Source organism: Bos taurus, chromosome 1, assembly GCF_002263795.3.
Source record: "Bos taurus isolate L1 Dominette 01449 registration number 42190680 breed Hereford chromosome 1, ARS-UCD2.0, whole genome shotgun sequence".
NCBI lineage: Eukaryota > Metazoa > Chordata > Mammalia > Artiodactyla > Bovidae > Bos > Bos taurus.
The window spans coordinates 70,640,000-70,664,679 of NC_037328.1; the positions used below are offsets into that span (position 1 = coordinate 70,640,000).

The 24,680-nt window shown below is 41.1% G+C and overlaps 1 protein-coding gene and 1 long non-coding RNA gene across 5 annotated transcripts in view; one reads left to right on the plus strand and one right to left on the minus strand.

Moving 5' to 3' along the window:
* The first annotated feature begins 1,237 nt into the window (after positions 1-1,237).
* LOC101906292 (uncharacterized) lies at positions 1,238-5,420 on the plus strand. Its single transcript, XR_003035459.2, has 3 exons — positions 1,238-1,450; positions 4,553-4,682; positions 5,123-5,420. It is a non-coding gene; the product is annotated as an uncharacterized lncRNA (long non-coding RNA).
* Positions 5,421-10,067: 4,647 nt separating this feature from the next.
* Positions 10,068-24,680, minus strand: part of TFRC (transferrin receptor) — a 30,720-nt gene continuing 16,107 nt past the window's right edge. For 3 of the 4 annotated variants that reach the window (XM_024996557.1, XM_024996516.2, XM_024996657.2), the window contains exons 8-19: positions 23,846-23,944; positions 23,337-23,476; positions 21,530-21,687; positions 20,705-20,824; positions 19,070-19,155; positions 18,784-18,847; positions 17,759-17,826; positions 16,964-17,022; positions 16,660-16,741; positions 14,911-15,132; positions 13,671-13,811; positions 10,068-13,104 (exon numbers count right to left, since the gene is read on the minus strand). In XM_024996557.1, the coding sequence (XP_024852325.1) occupies positions 12,862-13,104; positions 13,671-13,811; positions 14,911-15,132; positions 16,660-16,741; positions 16,964-17,022; positions 17,759-17,826; positions 18,784-18,847; positions 19,070-19,155; positions 20,705-20,824; positions 21,530-21,687; positions 23,337-23,476; positions 23,846-23,944 (1,482 nt within the window). In that variant the 3' untranslated portion in view covers positions 10,068-12,861. The remainder of the gene's footprint in view (positions 13,105-13,670; positions 13,812-14,910; positions 15,133-16,659; positions 16,742-16,963; positions 17,023-17,758; positions 17,827-18,783; positions 18,848-19,069; positions 19,156-20,704; positions 20,825-21,529; positions 21,688-23,336; positions 23,477-23,845; positions 23,945-24,680) is intronic. The other variant, NM_001206577.1, reaches the window with a different exon arrangement.

Genomic DNA, 24,680 nt, shown 5'->3' on the forward strand with positions numbered 1-24,680 from the left:
CGGGCAGTGGTTTCCAACGCCCCCAGGTTCGCGGTGCTCTTCTTCTCCCCTCTCCCCAAACCCCTACATTCTGCGCTCACCTCGACCCCGGCCCGGCCCCGCCCGGCCCTGGTGCCGAGCAGCCGGCCCGTGGGTTACCACCTCCTCCTCCGCCTGCGCCTCCGGATCCTGTGCCCCTCAGGGGGACCCTCCGCCTCCTGGGACCCCTTCCCGTCCAGGTATGTTTCCTGGACAGCCCGCACCACCTGTCCCTCCTGTACCCCAGGCAGCCAATTCGCTTCCTGCACCCCCAGACGTCCCTCTCCCTCAGGCCCCCGGGGCCCCACTGGCCGGGCCCTCCCCAGCAGTTCGAGTCTCTTGCGACGGGCCGGGACCTCTCCCAGGACCACCGCCTCCCGTCTGAGGTGCCCGCAGCTCTCCCAGTACTGCTCCCCGGAACTTTCGAGCTCGTCTCTGCGCTCCCAAGAGCCCTCCCCGAACTCGGACAGCTGCTCGGGCTGCTGCAGCAGCCGACGTGGGCTCCCCTCCCCCCGTTCCTGCACCCCGGTGCGGGCCTCCCCCCGCTCCTGCACTGCGGGGCTGCTTTCCCCTTTCTCCTGGTGCTGCTTGCCGGGCCCCAGCCCCTCCTCCTGCACCACCGGCCAGCCCGCGGAGCCAGTCCACGGCGGCGGGCGCCTCCAGTCCGCGCCGTCCGGCGGCCCCCACACCACCCCCAGACTGGGCTCGTGGCCCCGGCCGCCCCGCTCCTGCACCCCCGGGCCCACCCCGCCCTCCTCCTGCACCGCCGGACCCACGCCCCCCTGCTCCTCCACGCCGAGCTTCAGCCCGCGGAGCTGCTGCGGGCCCCAGCTGAGAACCCCGACCAGCTGCGGCTGCTGCTCCGGCAGCCCTGGGCTGAGCCCGCCGCGCTCTTCCTGCACAACTCCCCGCCTGGGGCCCCCAGCCGGCACTGCCCAACGCACTCGCCTGCCCCCCAGAGGCCGCGCGGTCCCGCCCCTCCAGATGGTGCTGTCCTCGGCGTCCGCTCACACCTCCCCGCGCCCGGCTGCTTCCGCCCCGTCCCCCGGGGGAGGGGGCTGCGGGGTAGCGTCCCCTCCCGCTCCGCCCCCCGTCCCGGTCCCGGCTCCCTGCCCTCGCTCCTGGGCGTCGAGGTCCGCCCGCCGGGCGCCGCGCCCTGCGCCGGCCCCCGCAGGTGCTGCGGCCCAGCGCGCCGGCCCAAGAGCCAGGAGCGCCCGCCCTCCCGCCGGAGTTCCTGGAACCCGCCTGCGCCTGCGCCGCCCCAGGGGGCGGGGCCCGGCGGGATTGACCCGCCCCTTTAAGGGGCCCTGTCCTACTTACTCCTCCCTCTCCCTCTTCCTTCAAACCGGCTACCACTCCCCCTTCTTCATCCCGCCAGAGGAGCTGCTTGCGCCTTCTGGTGGAGCCAAAGGGAGAAGACGTGAAGCAGAAGGTAGAGAGTTCACATTGAGCCGGTGTAGTCAACAGGGCCCAGTGGAGGAGCATTGAAATAGGAGCCTCGAATTCTAAGCAGCAGTTCAGCCGCTCCCCCTACTTAGCATGTAGCGTTGAAAAAAAAAAAATCATCACTTCCCCCTGGCCTCAGTTCCTTCGTTTCTAAAATGAAGAGACTGAATTGGGAAGTTTCCAAGGTCCCAATCCAGTGAGTGAGTGACTGCAGAGAAGGAGTCTAATCCTAATCTCTCAGCAGCAGCCCAGAGGCCAAACTGGACCGCCTTGACCCTTTCCCTGGGTCTAAGGGGGAGCTGGGCTCAGGCCTGTGACACTTCTTGCTAGGGGAGTACAAGCATAAAGAGCTCCAGGCAAAGAGGGCCTTCCTCCCTCCTCCACTGCTCCCTCTTGGGCCTGCACCTCGGAAGAAGGAGAAAATTCAGAGCTCTTCTCCCAGTGTCGGTGCAGCCTGCCTAACCCAGCCCCAGGCAGCCTTGTGTGTGTGTGTGGGGGGGGGGGGGGGGGGCGGGGGGGGAGGGGGCGGCTTATAACCCGAAGACTTAGGGCAATTGGCCCTGTTACTGACTGTACTTCATCTGTAAAATGTGTATAGTAATCAAACAACTCCAGACAGAACTGTCCCAAGGATCAGACAGCAGAGAACTCTGTAAAGGTGTCTTCTCTGCGCGCCTATTCTCCCGCGTTGGGCCCAAGGGCTCTGGTCTGAGACAGTGGGGCAATGAGAAGGGGTGGGTTCTAGACGGCTATGGGGGGCTGGACTGGGTGGATTTGGGTCATGGCGTCTTGCCCTGTGAGGTGAGCAGGACAACTTCCTACTAAATCATTCGCTACCAGTGTCTGTAAGGTTTGCCCTTTGTCATGGAGCAGGGGCCACAGAGCAGGAAGGTGAATGCACCCAACCTGGGCCGAGACAGGGTGTAGGGCGCCACAGGTGATAGAAATGAGGCTGTACACAATTAAGCAACAGCTGGTAGAGTGAAGCCAGGGTTCAAATCCAGTTTTCTGACTCCCAAGTCTGCTCTGAACCACTAAGACACAACAAAGCAACACCAAACCCAGGAACTTTGGGAAGCATCAGGTCTGCCTAGGTTTTGGGGATCAGTAGATGCAAACAACAATTTGGAGCAAGTTTTTCTGCTAATAAGCTCAAAATTAAACAAGGCAAGAGGTCAAAGCACCTATGTGCTGGATGGTCCTGCTGATTCTCTTAGGGGAGCCCGACTCCCCATCCTCCCATCTCCCCTCCAGTTGCTCTCAGGGGCCAGACCCATGCCTCTGGTCCCTAGTGCAGGGTTACCTGGACCGTTAGGCTCACAGAAAAGAGGCCTCCTGCTCCCCACACCCATCCTGCCCAGTCCCAGCTCCTGGACTGTCCCCACCACCACGTTGAGCAGTGGGAGCTGTGATGGAAATTGTCTCAGAGGATGGCTCCTTCTCTGCATTGTCTGATGACTCTGGTACTAGTAGCCAGGGAGTCTCATCTCCCCCAAGGGGACTGACACCATAATGGAGTAAATGAGACAGGCTAGAAGCACAAGGTTCAGGAGATTCAGGAGGTGGCTGCAGAAATAACCCCAGCCCTCCTGTATGCCTGTGCCAGTCTCTTCCCAGAACTGGAACTTGAAGAGAGCTGCCCACAGCAGAGTGACTCTGCAGGGAGAAGGGCTTGTCGGGTCTAGTTCTAAGTAGAGGTGGCCCGAGCTGCTTGAGGGAGGCTTGTGGCGCTGCCCTTAAGAAGGCTTGAGACGGTTGCACGCAGGGTAAGCAGGAGGGCAAGGAAGGCAGCCTGTCTCATACCTGTAAGCAGGTGTTCAGCCAAGAGTGGTGGATGCTGCGGAGTTATTGGGCTGAAGGTTTTTCTTTGGTTCTGTTTTGTTTTTAAAAAGAGAGAAATGTTTTTAAACTCCTGTTACAACCTAATAGTAGCTGAACTGAATTTAGTGTTTTAATTGGCTTTTTTTAAAATGAAAAGACAATAATAGAAAATGTCAGAATATAATCTTTTTGAACTTTTCACTGAGTCATAACATGCATCCAGAGAAATGCAAAGACTTGGGTTTTACAAAGTGTGTATACCCAGGACTGAGATCAAGAAACACCACAATCAGGATTCATATATAAGTTTTAAAAGAAACTTTATTATATTAATCTTCAAGCATGCCCTTCATATTCATGATTTACTTTTAACTTTCTGACAGCCCCATCCTGCCACCACCCCCAACATAAACTCCATAATAACAGGAAGTTTTGCCTGGGAACAGACTGGCACAGGCACCTAGAACAATGCCAGGTATACAGTAGGTGCCAGGAATACTTATTGAATGGATTAGAGTCCATCACAGATAGTGTAACCAACCAGATAATGTAACTCTATGGGGCCTTCCCAGGATAGACCACCCCTCTACCCACCCCACCATGTCTTCCGCCTGCCTCTTTTCTGTAGAAAAACTTTAGCCTCTTAGGCCTTCCCCAAGTTCCAATAAAAAATAAATTTAATCAGAGAGGTAAGAAAATGCAGAAATAAAGCATAACAGCCAAGCAAGACGAAACAATAATACTTTAGCCGTTAAACAAAGTCAAGACCCTTTAGTTCCTCCTCAAGGGCTATAGATAATATCCTAAGCCATGTCCTTTGAGCTGTTTGACAGATACTAAAACCCCCACCAGGTGGAATAAGTTAACTGTGTGCCGCCCACAAGCATGTAGACCCCGGACCAATTGGAACCAGCAGGTTGGTGATGTTGACTCCCAGTTACATCACCACCAGCCAATCAGAAGGAGATCCATGAGCTGATTATGCATCCTTCAATCTCCCCTCCCTCACTCTGTCCTTAAAAGTTTTTCCTGGACCCATCAGGGAATTGGGTCTTTGGAACTCTAGCTGCCTGGACTCATTGCCTGGTGTCCTGCAATGAATGGTGCACTTTTCTTGATCACAAGAAAGTGGATTAGCTGTGCACAAGTGAACGAATCCAAGTTTGCTTCAGTAAGAATAATAGAAGTATTTTTATGATATTTTAATTTCATTATTTACAAATGTATGTGCTGTACATCCTGCTATAAAATGTGTTTCCCTCTGTAGGTCAGAGGCAAAAACTTCTGAAGGCAAGTGCTCTAACTTGAGAAAGTTGGGGAGGCTGTGGTTCCGGCCAGGGCGATGAGTATGGATGAAGTGGAATAGTATGCTGGCTTGACCAGTGCTTCTCAATCAGGTTCGTATTCAGCAAGCTGGGAAGGGGATGCTGAGATTCTGTATTTCTTTCAGGCTCCTACACTTGAGTAGTGCCTTGAACCCAGAGATTCTCCATAAGGCTGCACATAAGAATCACGTGGGAAGGGCTTTTAAAAACTCTGCTGCCTAAGTTCCACCCCAGAACAATTAAATTTGAATCTCTAGGATGGGGCTCAGCAGCCATTGGTTTTAAAAGTTCACCATGTGCAAACAGAAACAGTGGGTGCTGGTTCCCTGGAGTACCTCCAGTGCCTGAGCTGAGGTGGGAGGAAAGTGAGGTGTGGGGTTAGGACAGATATCTGAGCAAACGATGCAGTATGACAAAGGACCATCTGCCCCTTAGTGGAGCTTTTAGAGAGGGATTTCTAAAGGAATTATTTGGCATGGGGCTATCTGTTAACCCAGGTCACGTCTTCCCAGGACCGAGAACGGACAGTGCCTTCATCCTATCGAGCAAGTCGGAGCTCCCCAGAGCTGCTCGGGCAGCTGGGCTCACACGCTTCCAAACAGTTCAGACAGTTACTAGAGCAGTGGGAGGAGATTCTGCCAGCTGCTCCCACGTGCCTGCGCCTTCTGCTGTGCTAGAGAAAAAGCCAGATGAACCCAGAGTTTACAAGCCCTGGATCAACATAGACTATTCAGAATGAAGCGCCATAGTCCTGGGTTCTGACGCCCCCTGGTGGACACTTTGAGTTGAAGTTGGTAACCGACAAACGGACTAAGGTACTCTTTTACTTATAATTTAACTTTTAATATAATTTTTAAAGGTTACTTTTCACTTAAAATTAAATTACAAAATATTGGCTGTATTCCCCATGTTGTACAATACATCCTTGAGCCTGTCTTTACACCCAATACTTGCTACCTCCCACTCCACCACCCCTATATTGCCCCCCCATAACAACTACTTTGTTCTTTGTATCTGAGTCTGCTTTTTTGTTTTATTCACGTTTGTTGTTTTTATTTTAGATTCCACATATAAACAATATCATACAGTATTTCTCTTTTAATTAATTTATTTTAATTGGAGGATAATTACAATATTGTGATGGCTTTTGCCATATATCAACCAACATGTATCAACCACAGGTATACATGTGTTCCCTCATCCTGAACACCCCCTCCCACCTCCCTTCCCACCCTATCCCTCTGGGTTGTCCCAGAGCACTGGCTTTGGGTGCCCTGCTTCATGCATCAAACTTACACTGGTTATCTGTTTTACACATGGTAGTATACATGTTTCAATGCTATTCTCTCAAATCCTCCCACCCTTGCCTTCTCCTACTGGGTCCAAAAGTCTGTTCTTTACACCTGTGTCCCCTTTGCTGCCCTGCATGTAGGATTGTCATTACTGTCTTTCTAAATTCCATATATCTATGCATTAATATATGGTATTTGTCTTCCTCTTTCTTATTTCACTCTGTATAATAGGATCCAGTTTCATCCACCTCATTAGGACTGACTCAAATACGTTCCTTTTTATAGCTAAGTAATATTCCATTGTGCATATGTACCACAACTTCCTTACCCATTTGTCTGCCGATGGACATCTAGGTTGCTTCCATGTCCTAGCTATTCCAACAATGAACATTGGGTACACGTGTCTCTTTCAGTTCTGGTTTCCTCAGTGTGTATGCCCAGCAGTGGGATTGTTGGGTCATATGACAGTTCTATTCCCAGTTTTTTAAGGAATCTCCACATTGTTCTCCATAGTGGCTGTAACCAATTTGCATTCCCACCAACAGTGTAAGAGGGTTTTCTTTTCTCCACATCCTCTCCAGCATTTGTTTATAGACTTTTGATAATAACCATTCTGACCAATGTGAGATGATACTATTTATTATGGTTTTGATTTGCATTTCTCTAATAATGAGTGATGTTGAGCATCTTTTCATGTGTTTATTAGCCATTCTTATGTCTTCTTTGAAGAAATGTCTGTTTAGTTCTTTTGCCCACTTTTTGATTGGGTTTATTTTACTTCACATAATGCCTTTAAGTCCATCTATGTTGCACAAATGGCAAAATTTCATTCTTTTTGTGGCTGAGTAGTACTCCATTGTGTGTATGTACCACATCTTTACCCATTCGTCTGCTGATGAACATTTAGATTGTTTTGCTGTATTGGCAATTGTAAATTGTGTTGCTGTGAACATTGGAGTGCATGTATCTTTCAAATAAGTGTTTTGGGTTATTTTCATACATACCCAGGAGTGGAACTGCTGGGGCATATAGCAGTTCCATTTTTGTTTTTTGGAGAAACCTCCAGTTGTCCACAGTGTTGACATCAATTTACATTCCCATCAGCAGTGTACAGGTTCCCTTCTCTCTACATCTTTGCCAACATTTCTTATTTGTGTTCTTTTTAATGATGGCCATTCTGACAGGTGTGAGGTGGTATTTCATTGTGGTTTTGATTTGCATTTCCCTGATGATTAGCAACAATGATTATTGCCAATTACCTTATAATTTGGTTATGCTTTTTTTGCTATGCAACAATTGGTATGAAATCAGGTTTTTTTTTCCCATGTAACAATTCATATGAAATCATTTTATCAATCTTTTCCCACATGGCACCTCTAATTTTCATTTCACATTATAGTTTATTTACTGTGTTGCTAGTTTCAGGTATATAACAAAGTGATTGTTGTACATTAAATCCACTCTTTCAAAGCTTGACTGCAGAAATAAACTTGTCAGTCCTTGCAAAAAAAAAATCCACTCTTTCTCAGATTCTTTTCCCTTATAGGTTATTATAGAGTGGACTTCCCTGTGCTCTACAGTAGGTCTCTGTTGATTATCTATTTTATATATAGTTGTGTGTATTAATCCCAAACTCCTGATTTATCCCTCCCCCATCTTTCCCCCATGGATACTGTAAATTTGTTTTCTATGTCTGTGAGTCTATTTGTTCTGTAAATAAGTTCATTTGTATCCTTTTTTTGATTCCATGTATAAGTGATATCATATATTTGTCTTTCTGATTTACTTCACTTAGTATGATAATCTCCAGGTTCATCCATGTTGCTGGCATTCTTTTTAATGGGTGAATAATATTCCAGTGTGTGTGTGTGTGTGTGTGTGTGTGTGTGTGTGTGTATATATGCACACACATACCACATCTTTATCCATTCATGTTGATGGACATGTAGGTTGCTTCCATGTCTTGGCTACTGTAATTAGTGTGGCTATGAACATTGGGGTGCATATATCATTTTGAATTGTATTTTTTTTCTGGATATATGACCAGGAGTGGAATTGCTGGATCATATGGTAGCTGTTTTTAGTTTTTAAAAGAACCTCGGTAGTAGTCTCCACAGTGGCTGCACCAACTTACATTCCCACCAACAGTCTAAGAGGGTTCCCTTTTCTTCATACCCTCTCCAGTATTTATTATTTGTAGACTTTTTGATGATGACCATTCTGACTGATGTGAGGTGATACCGCATTGTAGTTTTGATTTGCATTTCTCTAATAATCAGCGACGTTGACCATCATTTCATGTGCCTTTTGGCCATCTGTATGTCTTATTCAGAGAAATGTCTATTTAGATCTTCTGTGCATTTTTTTGATTGGGTTGTTTGTTTGATTTTGATTTGTATGAGTTGTTTGTATATATTTGAAAATTAATCTAAAACAAAAAGACAACCTACAGAATGGGAAAAAATACTTGCAAATGATGTGACCTGTTAGAGTGTTCTTAATGAAAACCAATGACCAAATGGACATCCACATGCATCCACATGCAAAAAAATGAATAAACCATATATTCTTTACAAAAATCCTTTATATGGAAAACTATAAAACTCCTAGAAGATAACATAGGGGAAAATCTAGATGGGTTTGGTGATACATGAAAGAAATAATTGATAAGCTGGATGTCATTAAAATTAAAAACTTTTGCTCTGCAAAGATAAAAAAGACAACCACAAACTGGGGGGGAAATATTTGTAAAACTCATATCTAATAAAGGACTGTTATCTAAAATACACCAAAAGAAAAAAAATCTTAAAACTCAACAATAAGAGAATAAACAACCTGCTTAAATCAGGAGCAAAAGATCTGAACAGACACTTCACCGAAGATATACACTTGGTAAATAAAAACATGAAAAGATGCCCAACATCTTGTCATTAGGGAAATACAAATTAAAATGAAACACCACTACAAACCTACTAGAATGGCCAAAATCCAAAACACTTGACACCACCAAATGCTGCCTAGGATGTGGCGTAACAGGAGCTCTCATTCTCTGCTAGTGGGAATGCAAAATGGCACAGTAACTTTGGAAGACATTTTAGAAGTTTCTTACAAAAAGATAACTCTTAACATATGATCCAGCAATTGCATTCCTTGGTATTTACCCAAATGAACTGAAAACCCAACGTCCACATAAACACCTGTACACGTCTTTATTCATAATTGCCAAAATTTAGAAGCAACAAAGATGTTCTTTGATAGGTGAATGGAGAAATAAACTCTTACATCAGATAATGGAATATTATTCAGCACTAAAAATAAACAAGCTATCAATCTATGAAAAGACATAGAGGAAACTTAAATGCATATTACTAACTGAAATAAGCCAATCTGAAAAAGTTACATTGAATGACCTGTATGATTCCCTAAGATGTAATGGAAAAACCTGAATGAACTTTTTGGCCAACCCAATACATGCCATTCTGGAAGAGGCAAAACTATGGAAACACTAAAAATTATCAGTGGTTGCCAGAGGTTACTGGGAAGGGAAGCTGAAGAGGCAGAACAGGATATTAAGGGCAGTAACATTACCCTGTCCGAGAAGGCAGTGGCACCCCACTCCAGTACTCTTGCCTGGAAAATCTCATGGGAGGAGGAGCCTGGTGGGCTGCAGTCCATGGGGTCGATAAGAGTCAGACATGACTGAGTGACTTCACTTTCACTTTTCACTTTCATGCATTGCAGAAGGAAATGGCAACCCACTCCAGTGTTCTTGCCTGGAGAATCCCAGGGACGGGGGAGCCTGGTGGGCTGCCGTCTACGGGGTCGCACAGAGTCGGACACGACTGAAGCAACTTAGCAGCAGCAGCAGCAACATTATCCTGTATTGTACTATAACGGTAAATACATCATTATACATTTGTCCAAACCCATAGAATGTAAACCACCAAGAGTGAATCTTAATGTAAACTATGGACTTTGGAGGATAATGATGTGTCAAGATAGAGTCACTGATTGTAACAAATGTACTTGGGGGTGGGGCACTCTCAGGATATTGATGGTCAAAGAAACTGGGATGGGGGTGGTGTGCAGGCAGGGAGTATATGGGAACTATACTTTCCGCTCAGTTTTACTGGGAACCTAAGTGAAATCTATTAACAATGACAACTCAGTGTTCAAGCATTTTATTAAATCATTTGAGGAATCTCCACATTGTTGCACATACCAGATTGTATACAATGTAAGGGCATATCACTTGTTCACAAACACAGCTGAGCAGTAAGTTGGCAAGTCTAATATGCTATCTTTAGTAAACTAAAATTTCAAGAACATTCCAGAGGAAACACAATAAAGGTCATGCAAGTTCTAGAATAGTGAATCATGACAAAGCTCACTCATTTTATCCTTTTACTTTCAAAATACATGTGACATCTAAAACCAGAAAAAATCTGACCAGCTGGTTGACGTTAGTCAGATATCCATTTCCTTCAGGAATATTAAGCCCCTTACCACATAATGACTTGTTTGATTGTAAATAACTTAATCCTAACTACAGAAATATTTTCTGAAGAAATTTACTGCTGTAAAATGTATACCCGTTATTCATAAAATGCCTTGAAGTCACTGTACTTTCATTAAAATGACAAAGCATGATACTCAAACCAGGAATCCCAACTCTGACCTTTTCACTTACACTAAGTATCAGTTCAAGATAAAACACTAGAAGACTGAAACAGACTGAATAGTCAAACAAATCAGTGAGGCTGTATTCATCTACATCTATTTTAATTTACATAAATGACACTAAGTTTAAGAATCTTAAGATTACCCTATGAACTTTTTTTTTGGTGACAGTATTGAACTGCCTTAGAACAAACAACTGATTATCAGGTTTATAATAAAAATGGGTGAGTAGAAAATAAAGTCCTAACTGATGTGGTCTCAAACTTACTTGTTCATGTCTACATTTAACTTATAACCACCACACATACTAATGGTTGGGGAGACGTGATCAAAGACCCTTTAGCAAACTTTACCTCCCCCCACCCTACAGTTGCCCCTCCCCCCAAACTCTGGTACAAGTTTCTACTGCTTTAAGCTAAAAGGTTAATTCTGGATTCAAACTTGTGTGAACTAAGTTTATAGGAGATAACATGCAAATAAGGGGATAAAGTTAAATTTACTTGACAACAGCAAACATTATAAATGTATGCCACTATCCTGCCTAACAGAAGACCTGGAGAAACCACAAATAACACAGCATTAGGTTTAAAAACAAAGAACCTTGAAGGAAGTAATTTTATTTTACAGTGGTTGAAGTTATCCACCAAATGCTTAATGACCACGAAATGTTTCTGCAACTAAAACTAAAAGATAGAGAATTATAGGGAGCTGGGAATACATGTTAGATACTAACGATCTTCAAGCTTTGCAGATGTCATTGCATGAAGAAAATTATGGGAAACACTGTTCCCGATAATTACGTACACCCTTAGTGTAACATATGGAGATCACTGTCTCCGATATAGACACTGTGGTAGGCAAAAACTACCATGTTCTTTATACATTATGGAAGACACTGCTCCCGATAATGTGAGTTAGGTTTGTGACAAAGGTACTGGAAATTTTGCAAAATTCAAATTGAAGTTACATCTTGGATAAATTGAACTGTAAAATTTTGCATGTATGAATACAATCACAGCTTTTAAGTGACATTAATTTATAACTTGGTCACAATTCACTGCATTTAGAAGAACTGCCATTTTTATCTGGTTAGCTAAATAGAAGTTTAACTTGATTAGCAACCACTAATTAAGTTTAATTCTCAAGACTGAGCTTTATAATTTTATTTGGCTTGTGGTTGTTTTCTAACACCCTTAAGTGTTGACCACAAGTGCAAAACTTCCAGTATCTGTTGGGTTTTATTAGCAGATGCTGCTTTTATTTAAAAAAAACCAAAACGACAGTATAACTGTCATAATTATGGAAGGCACTGCTTCCGATAATTATCTTCTATTAAAAAAAAACAAACCACCATTTATAGTGAACTCTGTCACTGATAAATAAACAATAAATATCTCAGTGCCAAAATGACAGGAAGCTTTTCCAAAAAATTAACACTTTGGCCAAAATTTGGCACTGTGTTCTCTAAAGTCTGACAAACTGAGTTTGAAATTAAACACCTAAAACCTGGTTCTCTTTCAAAATACCTTGGAATAAGTGAAAACAAAAAACTAACAAAGGTTTATGGGACAAGAGATAGAGGAAAAGAAAATATACTAGGTCTTTGGCTTTCTGGTCTCCTCTTTTCATAGACAATCTTGAGGTTGCCACATTAAGGCCTTACTCCTGTGAACCTCACTTTATGCAGCTGAAGTTCTTCTATTTCAGACCTCAATGGCAAGAAAACATGTCCCATCTCTTCTGAAAGTGAACTGTTCCACTTTCAGAGGTAGAAACCAGCTAAATCCTTACAGAAGGCAGAGACCCCATGTGGAGAGTAAAGCCTTACAGTCTGGTGTCTGTCTAGCATCAGATGAAGATGGAAGACCACTCTAAGCCACCACCTTCCACCTTCAGCAGGTATCACCTTCCTCCTCCAGCTCAAAAGATAACCAGCTCATGTCCTTAGGATTTAGACCAATAGTTCACATAACTGGTTCTGACTTTTTCAGAACTATGACAGGAAAGAGGCAGTTACCATTACAAAGCACTAAAAATTCTAGAGATAATCACAGAAAATATTCTATTGTGAACATTTTAAAAAATTATTTAATTTAACTAGAAATGCAAGTACCTACCCTGTATTAAAAGCTGCTGTCTAAAGACCAACATCTAGTAGTACCAAGATTGGGTAGAATTTTAATATTAGTTTTTTAGCCCTACTGAAAATTTAGCATAACCAATACAAGTCTAGAAACCACACTACCCTGATGTTTTAGCATAAGTTATGGGTGTCACATTTAAAATTCGTTGTCAATGTCCCAAATGTCCCCAGAGAGGGCATTTGCGGCTCCCTGAATAGTCCAAGTTGCCAGAGCCAACTGGTTTTCCAACAGTGTTTGATTAAAAGCACCGTTATTTTTCTTACGCAGCTTCAAGTGCTCCAGTAAAGCTGACAGAGTGTGAGAGCCAGAGCCCCAGAAGATGTGTCGGAAAGGAAACTCTCTTGGAGATACATAGGGTGAGAGGAGGTGATATTCCACCTGCAAAAATAAAACACAGACCTTACACAGTGCTCAGCTTTTGTCGTGAGAAAATGACCTGATATAGTAAAACAACCATCATTCTCTCGCTTCAATGTTTAAATTTCCCTGAATTTTAAGAATGTTGAGAACCAAGCTACTAATCTTCTAATGTTAAAACTGTAAGGAAAGCTGTCAATCCCTTTGTAAACTCTAACTGCACTGGGTTGTTTTTTGTTTCTTTTTTGGTTGGCGCCTACATACGGAAGTTTTACAAGTTTCCACTATAATAAAACAGCTAAGGGCTGACTTAAACAGAAATACAGAGAAAATGACAGATGAAAATCATTACTGATCCTTTCTTTAAAATGATTTCAGAGCCTAAAAAAACTAATACTAGGTCAAATGTCTTCTGTATTTTCAGTTTAGATATACTAGCTTTAGATCTTTTTTAAAATTTGTGCTGAATTCTAAAGCGGGAAAGGATTCCAGGCTCCTAGAATTATAAAATCTACTTTTTAGAAACACAAGATTTACCAATTAGACATGAACAAACTTGAATTCCTCCTTTTCTAAGGATTACGTACTTTCATGATACGGTCATTGATTTCCCTCATCACAGATCTGTCTGTTTTCTCAGCATTCTTATAATCCGTAGTTAGTCTAGACGTAGCACGGAAGAAGTCTCCACGAGCAGAATACAGCCACTGCATATTCAGACCCATATCCTGAAACAGAAAGACATGAGAGTCACTATTAGACGTTATATTTCTAAGGGTGTTATTCCACATACCTTTCTAAATTTAGGTATAGTAACTGAAACGATCCTGATAAAAGGGGATGAGACTCACAAACAAGCTCAAGTCAGCAAAAGCTGCTGCTGCTGCTGCTGCTAAGTCACTTCAGTCGTGTCCGACTCTGTGCGACCCCATAGACAGCAGCCCACCAGGCTCTGCCATCCCTGGGATTCTCCAGGCAAGAACACTGGAGTGGGTTGCCATTTCCTTCTCCATGGTGTGAAAGTGAAAAGTGAAAGTGAAGTCACTCAGTCGCAACCGACTCGTAGCGACCCCATGGAATGCAGCCTCCATCCATGGGATTTTCTAGGCAAGAGTACTGGAGTAGCTTGCCATTGCCTTCTCTGCAGCAAAATATGCTAGATATAAGCGTATTGTACACAAGGTTCCAGGCTCTATATGCTAAGTAACGTACTCATATTTAAGCTCAGCAAATAGTACTATTATCCATTCTTACGTCCCAGTTTCTGATCAGTTACAATTAGTTTCAAGAAAGCCAATCCTTATAATTAAGATTCGGTTATCGGTGATTTACTTTATTTAAGGGATCTGTTGAATTGACTTCTGGTACTATAAAAGCCACTCATTAATATTAATTTGGTTTTATCAAAACTTTGAATATTTGATACAAAGGATCAACACTAAATAAACCCACTGGCTAAGTGCCTCTCTTCACCCATGTGATCTCTGAAAAGTATTTGTGGCACAAACTCAAAAGTTCATAGTTGAGATCTTCATATGGTTTACATCCAGCCTCTTTATGGGGTGCTAGGAATACATGAATGAGAGAACTGTTTCAGATGAATGAGGTAACACTGTTGTAGATTCTGAAACACTGCTGTGGTCTGTCCTATGTACTGCAGTCTCTGGGCTTCCTCTCAAGTGAGTTGTGGATTCTATGCAAAATTATACTTCAGTGCACTTTAAAACATACTTTGTCTACCTGTCCTGCTCCCCAGGAATAGCTAAACAGTATTCTTCAAACTGTTTGATACTTTACCAGTAGGAACCTGATTTAATTAGTGCTTACCCTTATGTCTGCTCTGAATAGGTTCATTTCCTTCACAAACCGAAGTATTTCGTCATTATACATCTCGTAGTTCAGGTTCAGCTCAACCCCATGGGTAAGTTTAATCACAAGCTGACCGGCCACTTCTGCTGCTGCACGTGCCACTCTGTTCAACTGAGGAACTTCTCTGTTCAGTGTCTCATAGGTGTCCATGGGAGTGCCTAAATAAGGGTAATCTGTGTCCTGGGAAACAAAGGTGGGTTATAAGACTAGGAGTTTCACATTCTAGTTTCCCCCATCAAGGTAACAGTAACTATAATTCTTCCTTTGCTTCTAATATATTCCTACTCCAACTTTATCTCCTATCCACTACTTTAAGAAGATACTGCTTTTGCTTGTTCCTCTGAACCTTACCTACTCCTGGAATGATTTTACTTTCTTCTAAGCTGTACTGAATCCCTGTTCTATCACATCACAGACCCTGAATGGATCTGTAGCCAGAGCAGGTTGTATCCTTGTTCTTGTCTCCCTGTGAAGTTTGGCATGAGGGAAGAGGAGAACATGCCTGAAATGTACTTTCAATATAAAGTGTTACTTTTAGCCAAAAATTTACCTTCTTTCTCATCATGCAGCTTTCATCCATTCATGCTACCTTTCTGACGAGACAGTCACAAGAACTCTCTCCTTTCACCAGACAACTTTAGTAACTATTTCTTCAACACTACCACTGTCCTTGGTGACAGTCTCATTGGCAATCCTTTGGTTTGACCTCAGTCCTTAACTTTCAGACTGTACATGCTTATCTGTATGTGTCACACACATATCTGTATAGGTATGTATGTTATTTGTATAGGTATTACCTATACCTCTGAACAGCTTTTAAAAAAAAGACTCCTGAAGGTCAACAGAAATCATCCATAAATTTCCTCAACCCTAGGACCTGATACTCAGTTCTTCCTAGGGTACTAAATAGACATCATGACCTAATATTTCAATACCATTCATACTGCTGATCTAGCAGAAAGTTAGGGGAATTCCAGCTATGTTAATCTCTAAATCCACATCTTTCATCACTTCCTCACTTTTTCTGTCCTAATCCCAGGCTAAAACACCCAGTGGGAAGAAGTCTAGTAAGGACCTGGCCTCTACTGGGTCAACAATTTGATGCCAAAGTTTCTACCCTGAACCCCTGTACGAACTCTGGGATCTCTTCACACCTTGGAAGAGCCTGCTACAGAGCTGGTTTTTCAACTCCAACACAGAGGCCTTCATCATTTTCAGTCTGCCTGGATTTCAGTGTCTTCTAATTGGCTCTTGTACCAAGCCAATCTTGGTTTTCCAACAACTTGGTCAGTTCAAAGTTCTGTCCCTTAAAAAGCTTGCCTTTTTTGTGTGTGCTTTTATCTATAATCCCTGCCTAAAAAACTAACTAACATCTTGGGATAAACATCTACAATCATATTTCAACAGGCATCAAGATCAGCATTATCCAGTAGAACTTTGTTTGAAGGAAATATTCTATACTTGCACTCTCCAATAGACAGCCTTGTTACTGAAAGTCATCATATATAACTGAAGAAGTTTTAGCAAATAAACTCAAACGCTAATTAAGCTGAGATTAAAATTCTATGTTAAGACTGACAATAAGAAAGATTACAGTAACTGCACATGTATAATTTCTCAATACATACTAAGCATTCTAGGAAACTTGGTCTCAAAACTGACCAAAGAAGATCTAAGATACGGTGCTGTAGCATTCTTCAGACTTACCTCACAAAAACAGAAAGAGACCGCTGGGATTCCAGAATATGCAAGGAAAGGGAAAGCAGCATTATCCAAAGAAAGTTTTTGCCTACAAGAAGAGCCAAAAAGCATCTTTAGAAAGTTTTCCAAAGAACAGACTATGCTACATGCACCCCTATCCTACCCTCAGGTAAATTCTTAAACTGAATCTTTCCAGGTACAGGTAAACTCAATGCTAGGTTATTTTTAAACCTCTAATGGACATAGTAGGTGCTATTTATTGAGTGACCCTGCTTTCCTGTTAGCTATTCATTGACCTTTCTCAACTTACACTTTGCTGATCCAGTTGCTGTCCCGATACAGAGACAGCCCATTAAGTGGATGCTTCACCTGTAAAATAAATTATGATTAAAATGAATTTTAATCATAAAATTCTGGATTTTAATAAAATATTAAATTTATTTATTCTGGATTTATTCATTCAGACTAGTCACTAACATTTTTCTCTATAAACATTTATTTAAAACATTACATTTTTTATTATATCATCTTGAAAAAAATTTCTTTAAACAGTTACAATCCATAATTTCTGAAGTTATTCCTTCTAGGCTTGTGCTGTTAGTTCTTTTAGTTATGAGAAAGAAAGTTTTCATTTTTAACATTTTAAAGGGGGCTTCACCCAGTTTTAGCAGTGCTTTCTAGACTTTATGTTCTGCCTACTATCTTCTTTCTAGTTTCTTCCTTCCAGCACATTTTATACTACTGCAACCTAACCTGCAAACACATTACTGCCCTGTTGGGAGACCCTACAGTAACTCCCCAGTTTCCCATGGGATCGAGGTCAAGTTCCCTGACCCTTTTTCATCTCCAGCTTTAATCACTCCAATATGTTTTTTCCCTGCTCATTCAAAACTATAGTCATTCATATGTCTGTTTTTATTCAGTGAGTATTTCATCTGGCTTTCTTATTTAAGTCTCAGGTATGGTTTAAGTTCATTTAACCCTTCCTTAACATTCTGACTCTAGACAACCCTCATAGACACCTACAGTAGTTCAATATAAATGTCTGTCATCCTAATATTTTGTCCAACTTTCATTACACTTTGATGATTAAGGATATACTCACATCTTTCATGATTTTCTCAATAAGTGAATACAACAGTGGGCTGGCAGAAACTTTGAAATTGGTAGTACCTGCAAAGAGATTAACATTGCTCCTCCTTTAGTCAAGCAGTTTGCACGCTACTACTTCTACAGCTATAACTACTTGGCAAACAGGAGGACAATAACCTAATCGATGGCATATACAACAACTCTCCCTCTTTACGAAGTAGACAAAAAAGTGGTTGAGGAGTCAAGCTCTTTAGTGACTGCTAAACACCAAATTTTACTCAACTGAAGCTCTTAGTCCTTGAGTTTGTATATTTAATGTTAACGACTTGTATTTTTGTAACTTTTTGGTTCACCCATGTTAGGGCAGTCATCTATTAGCAATAGCAAGCTTGTTATATTCAATACATTTTGTGGCAAAGGTAAAATAGCAATAATGACTAATAAAATTTAGTTTAATTGTAACTCCTTCCTTTTTCTTCCCCAAATAGACATGTCATTACTCTCCACTTCATCCACTGGCTACATCTGTATTTTTACTAACACCAGTCTCTTTCAGAAGTTTGATTATCTTATATTTCTATCCATGAAGCCACAATCTAGCAAGTTGTGAATTAGTCTCCAGAAGTACCATTCTATTGGCATGGTTTATTTCCTCCTGGTCCAGAGTAGATAACTAGTGGTTCTCAAACTTTAGTGCATCATAAGCACTGGTTACAACAGTTTGCTAGATGGTACGGTCCAGATTCTGGTTCAAAAGGTCTAGGGTAGGGCCTGAAATTTTGCATTTCTCACAGTTCCCAGGTGATCCTGATGGTGCTGATCTGGGACCACGTAAAGAACCACTGCTCTAGGCAAGGCAATCCACACCCATATAAATTTATGCATTATTTAAGAGAAAACTATGTCAATCTTTTGATCTGGCTATGTCCAGTGTAGACTGTAAAAAATAACAAGTGCTGCTTTAGAAAGCTTTCTTCTTCTTTTTTATAAGTAGTTTATAAATTTATCATGAAAAGATACTAAAGAAAAGACACTTACCAACAACAGCTTTATCCAGATTAATGTAAGTGAAAGCCTTTAAATGCAATGAGGAAAGGTATCCCTGGAAAAGGAAAAATACGAATGTACTAGAATGTATTCATCCAATTATCACCTACAGAGCTATTATTAGGGATTTCTGTTTAAGTTTGGATTTTATTGAAACTAAATATACAAAGTTAAAAAATCACATAAACAAATCTAAAAGAGCATGGTGTTTGGAAGACAGCTTAAGCAATTACAAGTGGGAGGCCCATTCTGGGTATGGATGAGATATAGATAATACCTCTAGCCATTCAGTGGCACCAACGGCTCCAAAGTCTCCACCACTCCAGCTGGCAAAGACAATGCTTCTGCTGGGTTTAAACTGACCTAAGAGACAACAAACAGTTAGTTCTATCTTGGAAAAGGTTACAGGTTGGTAACTGACTTAAGATGCATCAGAAATTTCAGATTACAGACTACAGATTCAAAACTATTTCTTTTCCTTTTGAGGCCCCAAGTGAGAAGAACCAAAAGAAATAGAAATAAATTTTAAAAGTAATAGGAGATCATTTGCAAATAAGACCTGAAGTACACAGTAAGGACCAGCTTACTAGACCTCACTCCTACATTCCATTCTTTGAGTCCCATAACTTCCAGACCAAGAGCTATTTGAAATCACAACCGAAGTATATTCTTTGAAAACGATTTGCCTAGAAGTCACTTAAAATACCAGATTACTTTAAAAACAAATGTTTGAGATAGAATTAAAACTCACAAATTTAAGTTTAGGAAAGAGTGAGTTTTCAGAGAAATTAATGATAGTTCCTTTGGGGCTTTTATGGGCCACTACCCTCCACTCCACTCCTCCCCCTCCCCTGGGTACATCCTTTTCTGCATTAATTTACTTTTGTTTATGACTTAAGCACTGCAACTTGCCCTAGGACCCAAAGATTCAAGATTTGTGATGGGGGTTTGCATGTGCGGGTGGGTCGATATAAAAGAGTGGCAAGTACCATGTGACAGTCTTGAAAGTGAGCCTTTCTTACATAAACATATTATATACTATATAATATACTTATAAACCAAATATTCTATATTTTACTTATAAAGTTATATATTATCATTCTATAATCAAACTATAGAACATAGTGCAGAGGTATGACACTGCTTGCTTTCACACGGATTCCTTAGGGACCATGTTAGATTTGCTGTATCATTCTGGTTATGTCAAAGAGAATTTAGGGCCCAAGACAATGCTTTTCAGTGTCTCAAAGAAACTCATGATTCCCAGTATGATTAAGACACTGCACAGAAAACTGTTTCAAAGTCAAAGGCAAATACAACAAAAGACAACGTACTTTGTACTTAAGAATTCAGGGTCTAGGGATTCCCTGGTGGTCAGTGGTAAAGAATCCGCCTGCCAATGCAGGAGATTCGGGTTCAATCTCTGGTCTAGGAAGCTCCCACATGCTGCAGAGCAGCTAAGCTCGTGTGCCACAACTATTGAGCCCGCAATCTAGAGCCCAGGAGCCGCAACTACTGAGCTCATGTGCTGTGGCTACTGAAGCCCCAGGTCCTAGGGCCTGTGCTTTGCAACAAGAGAAGCCACGGCAATAAGAAGCCTACACACCTCAACTTGTCTCAAATAGAGAAAGCCTGTGCAGCAATGAAGACCCAGCACAGCCAAAAATAAATAAATAAACTTTAAGGAATGTTTATGTAACAAAGGCTTACTTTTAAGCCTTTCTCCCATGGTACTTGCCACTCTTATACCCACCCACCCACACATACAAACCCCCATCACATTCTTGAATCTTTGGGTCTGAGGGCCCAGCACAAGCAAATCATAAGAACATAGGCAAAAGTGAGCAAAGCATATTATAACATTTAGAAGCACAGTACATAGATGCTCAAGTTCTCAAAATTTGTACTCTACCTTTTAAGACCATATCGGAAAGTATCCGGGCAAGTGTCAATAGCAGACTTGTTCCTACACTGGACTTTGCAGCTCCAGGACCCCAGGCATCCCTCTGGGCCCCTACTATAACATAGCGATCTTAAAAAAAAAAAAAAAAAAGATAAATTATTCAAACAGCTTTTAAACTGTTTTCTAATAGTGAAGTCTAGAATAAGCACATTAGTAGAAGGGTAAAAAATGTAGTATATGTAGTAAGGGTAAGAGATACTTACTTCAGACCTGATTTAGGACTCCAGGGATTAAACATTCATACGACAATACTAATCTCTTTTTTCTACATTACTAATTAAGGTTACTCACTGCCTACTTATTTGTGCTCGCTAATTGTCTAGTAAGCACTGAAGTCCAAGGGCTTTCCTTACCAAATGGTATGACTATTTGATAGCAAACAGATATAGTGGCAAACTCCAGCCTGCGTGCCCATTCATTAATATTGTCCATGGCTGTGTTCATGCTGCAGTGGCAGAGTTGAAGAGTTGCAATGGAGACTATTTGGCCTACAACATGTTTATTATTTGCCCCCTTAAGAAGAAATTTGCTTACCTCTGGTCTACTTAATAACTTAAAAAGAGATTTCCTAGGCACAATGGTCAGTTCGACAAGTTAACTTTCTAGGTTGTTATTACCTCCTACTAAAGCTGACACTTGAACAGTTAGTTCACTTTAGGACAGATATGGTTTAGCATTTCAAGAAACCAAGCCCAGTCAGTGCTCCTGCCCTCTCTCCCTCTAGCCACTTCTTTAGTGAGGAAAACCAAACAAAAAGTCCCCAAGGATCTTTACCTGGTTCTTCAAAGCCCTTAATAACTCCAAAGACGTTAAGAATTCTTATCTCCTTCAGCACATTGTTCACGCTAAGTTTCACATTCTTATCCTGTGAGGATACCAGCTTACATGAAGAGTCTGTTCCCCAAATACGAGGACAGTCTCCTTCCATATTTCTAGAAGCAGAAAGTAGAGATCAGAGTTCTGAGTTACTGTTAACTTCCTCACGGTTTACAAAATCAGTGACTTTCGAGGTCAAGAGGACAAATAGAACACACAAAATTACTCACTAGTGACCAAATACTTGTGTTTTACTCTGATCTGTAGGCAGTCATTTGAAAAGTATGAGTTGCTTCCTAGTTTAATGAATTTTTTAAAAAATTACCTATCCCACCTGATGTATGTGTTTCTGCCAGAGAATAGCTATAATTTACATTTTAAATAGACTCCAAGATGGATTAAAAATGAAGTCCGTATCTATAAAGGTGCATCAATACATTCTCATGTTTCCTAACTCTCCACTAACAAGGCAAGTGAAAGTGAGAGCCGCTCAGTCGTGTCCAAGTCTTTGAGACCCCATGGACTATATATATACAGTCCATAGAACTCTCTAGGACAGAACACTGGAGTGGGTAGCCTTTCCCTTTCCAGGGGATCTTCCCAACCCAGGGATCAAACCCAGGTCTCCCGCATTGCAGGCAGATTCTTTACCAGCTGAGTCACAAGGAAAGCCCAACAAGGCAAGTATGCATTCTTATTTCAGTTACGAAAAAATACTCTCATGCTGCTATAGTTAGGTTAGATAGCTTCCCCCTTCTGATTCCGCATGTGTTATCCAAATGACTGCTCAAAAGGGCTTACTTACATAAATAAGTCAAAACATTATTAACCCCCCAGTACGCAAGAACAAGATAAGGGGCTGGCTTCACAGATTAGGAAAGGCTTGTAGGTAGTAGGAAGAAGTAGCTGATTCTAAGTTTGGTTTTAGTCAAAAAGAATCACCTATTAAAAAAACCTATTAGACACATTATTAATAGTCATATATTAAGTCCTTGCATGTAGATGGCTCTTCATTTGATATCAGTAATCCTGCTAAGTAGAATACACTTCAGCTATACAATTATGTCAAACATCACCAGTGTGGTTAGAGTAACTTATTCTATGTCACATAGCAAATAAATACTCACGTGAATGTTTGAAAATAGACTAACATCCCCTGCCAATACGAAGGGATATATCCAGATCAAGATAAAAATTAACGACATGTACTCTAAGCAGCCTGGTTTCTATTTTTAAACAGAAATACTAGTACACTAGGTAGGATATCCAGAAGGGCTAATTATGACTATAAAGCATCTGGGAAGCTCATGAGAACTGAGGATATTCAATCTATAGACAAAGAAACAAATCATTCTGCTGCTAAAAAAGAAAGTCCAGAACTAATGGATATTCCAGGGAATAAGATTTCAGCCCAATACAAATTCTAACAGATCTTCTCCAATAACTGAATGTTGCCGTAGGTAACAAAATGCTTTAACCACAGGAAGTACTCAAGCAGAAGGTACGCCAACAATATTACACAAGAAATTCACTGGGTGGACTGAACAAGGTCTCTTCAAGTTTAACGAATCAAATGTCTATTAAGATCAGTTTATAGAGGAAAAATTTCATTTTTATATACATCAAGTTAACAGCTAACCATCCCCCAAACACCGAACATGTGTTTTAAGCCAATTGTTTTAAGATTTTATCAAATCAACAGATTATTATTTCTCCCTAATCATAAAACTTGACCCTGCAAGATGGCTTTCAAATAAGAACTTACTGAAATAGCTTTTCTGCACCGGCTCTGGTAATTGTTTGGACAGGTATGTTGGGCAATCCTGATGACTGAGATGGTGGAAATTGAGTGTGATTAAAAGAAGGGAATCCAGGTGTGTAAGGGTCACCTGTTCCCAGATGAGCCTAGTGAAACAAAAGAGTAATTAGCTCACACATTTATTCAGGAAATCCCTATAAGATTCAAATTCTGTATGAGGTTATAACCTACATTTATAGTCTGAAAGTCTGAGTGGCTCTATAATATATGACTTTTGTTTTTATATGGCATATGTCAAATTCTTAATTCAAGGTACTATTGGTAAAGTATTTTTAGCAATAAGTAATAATTAGGTTTCAAAGTCATGTAATTCATCTTCTCACTTATTGCTAAAATTCTCCAAGGGCAAAAAAAGTATTTGAGGAAGGCATAGTTCTATTGCTATTAATGTAGATGGAACCCAGCATCAATTTGTAGAACCCAGTAACTTATTTAGTCAAGAAATAAAAACTCACATGTCCAAAAACTGGAAGATTTGCATTAACAATGGGATATTTACTGTAGTCCATGTATATCAAGACACCAATTGCATTTAAACTTTCAGCATTTGCCACCTAAAGAAAAACACATAAAGCTCAGAAAATGAAGATCTAATCAACAAAAATTAAAAGAATACATACTGAACATATACTGAAAGACAAAGGGCTACAGCAGACTACACCAATACTTCCAACATTTCAATAGCTAACATGGATAGGAAAAAATACTTGCCTTAAAATTTAACTTTTTTAAAGAAATTAACTGAAAATTTTACAAGATAATTGTAGATTCATTTGTAGCTTTAAGAAATAAGAGATCCACTGTAAACTTTGCCCAGTTTTCTTTCAAAGTCTGCAGAACTAACAGCCTGAATACTAACATTGATACAATACAATCTACATATATTATTCAGACTTCTCCAGTTTTACTTGCACTCATTCATGTGTTTGGACGTATTAAGTTCTAAACAATCAATCAAAATACCAAACAATTAGTTTTAACACCACAAAGATTCTTCAGTTGCCATTTATTTTCACCCTCAACTTTTGGCAACCACTAATCTCTCTTCCATTTCTAAAACGTTGTCATTTCAAAAATGTTATATACTCCAAAAGCTAAACAAAGAGTTACCATATGACCCAGCAGTCTCACTCCTAGGTAGACACACAAGATAATCAGAAATATCTATTCACCTAAAATATATAAATGAATGTTTATTGTAGCACTCTTCATAAAACCAGAAAGTAGACACAGCCTAAATGTCTGTCAACTGACAAGTAAACAAGCAAAATGTGGTATATCCTTACATCA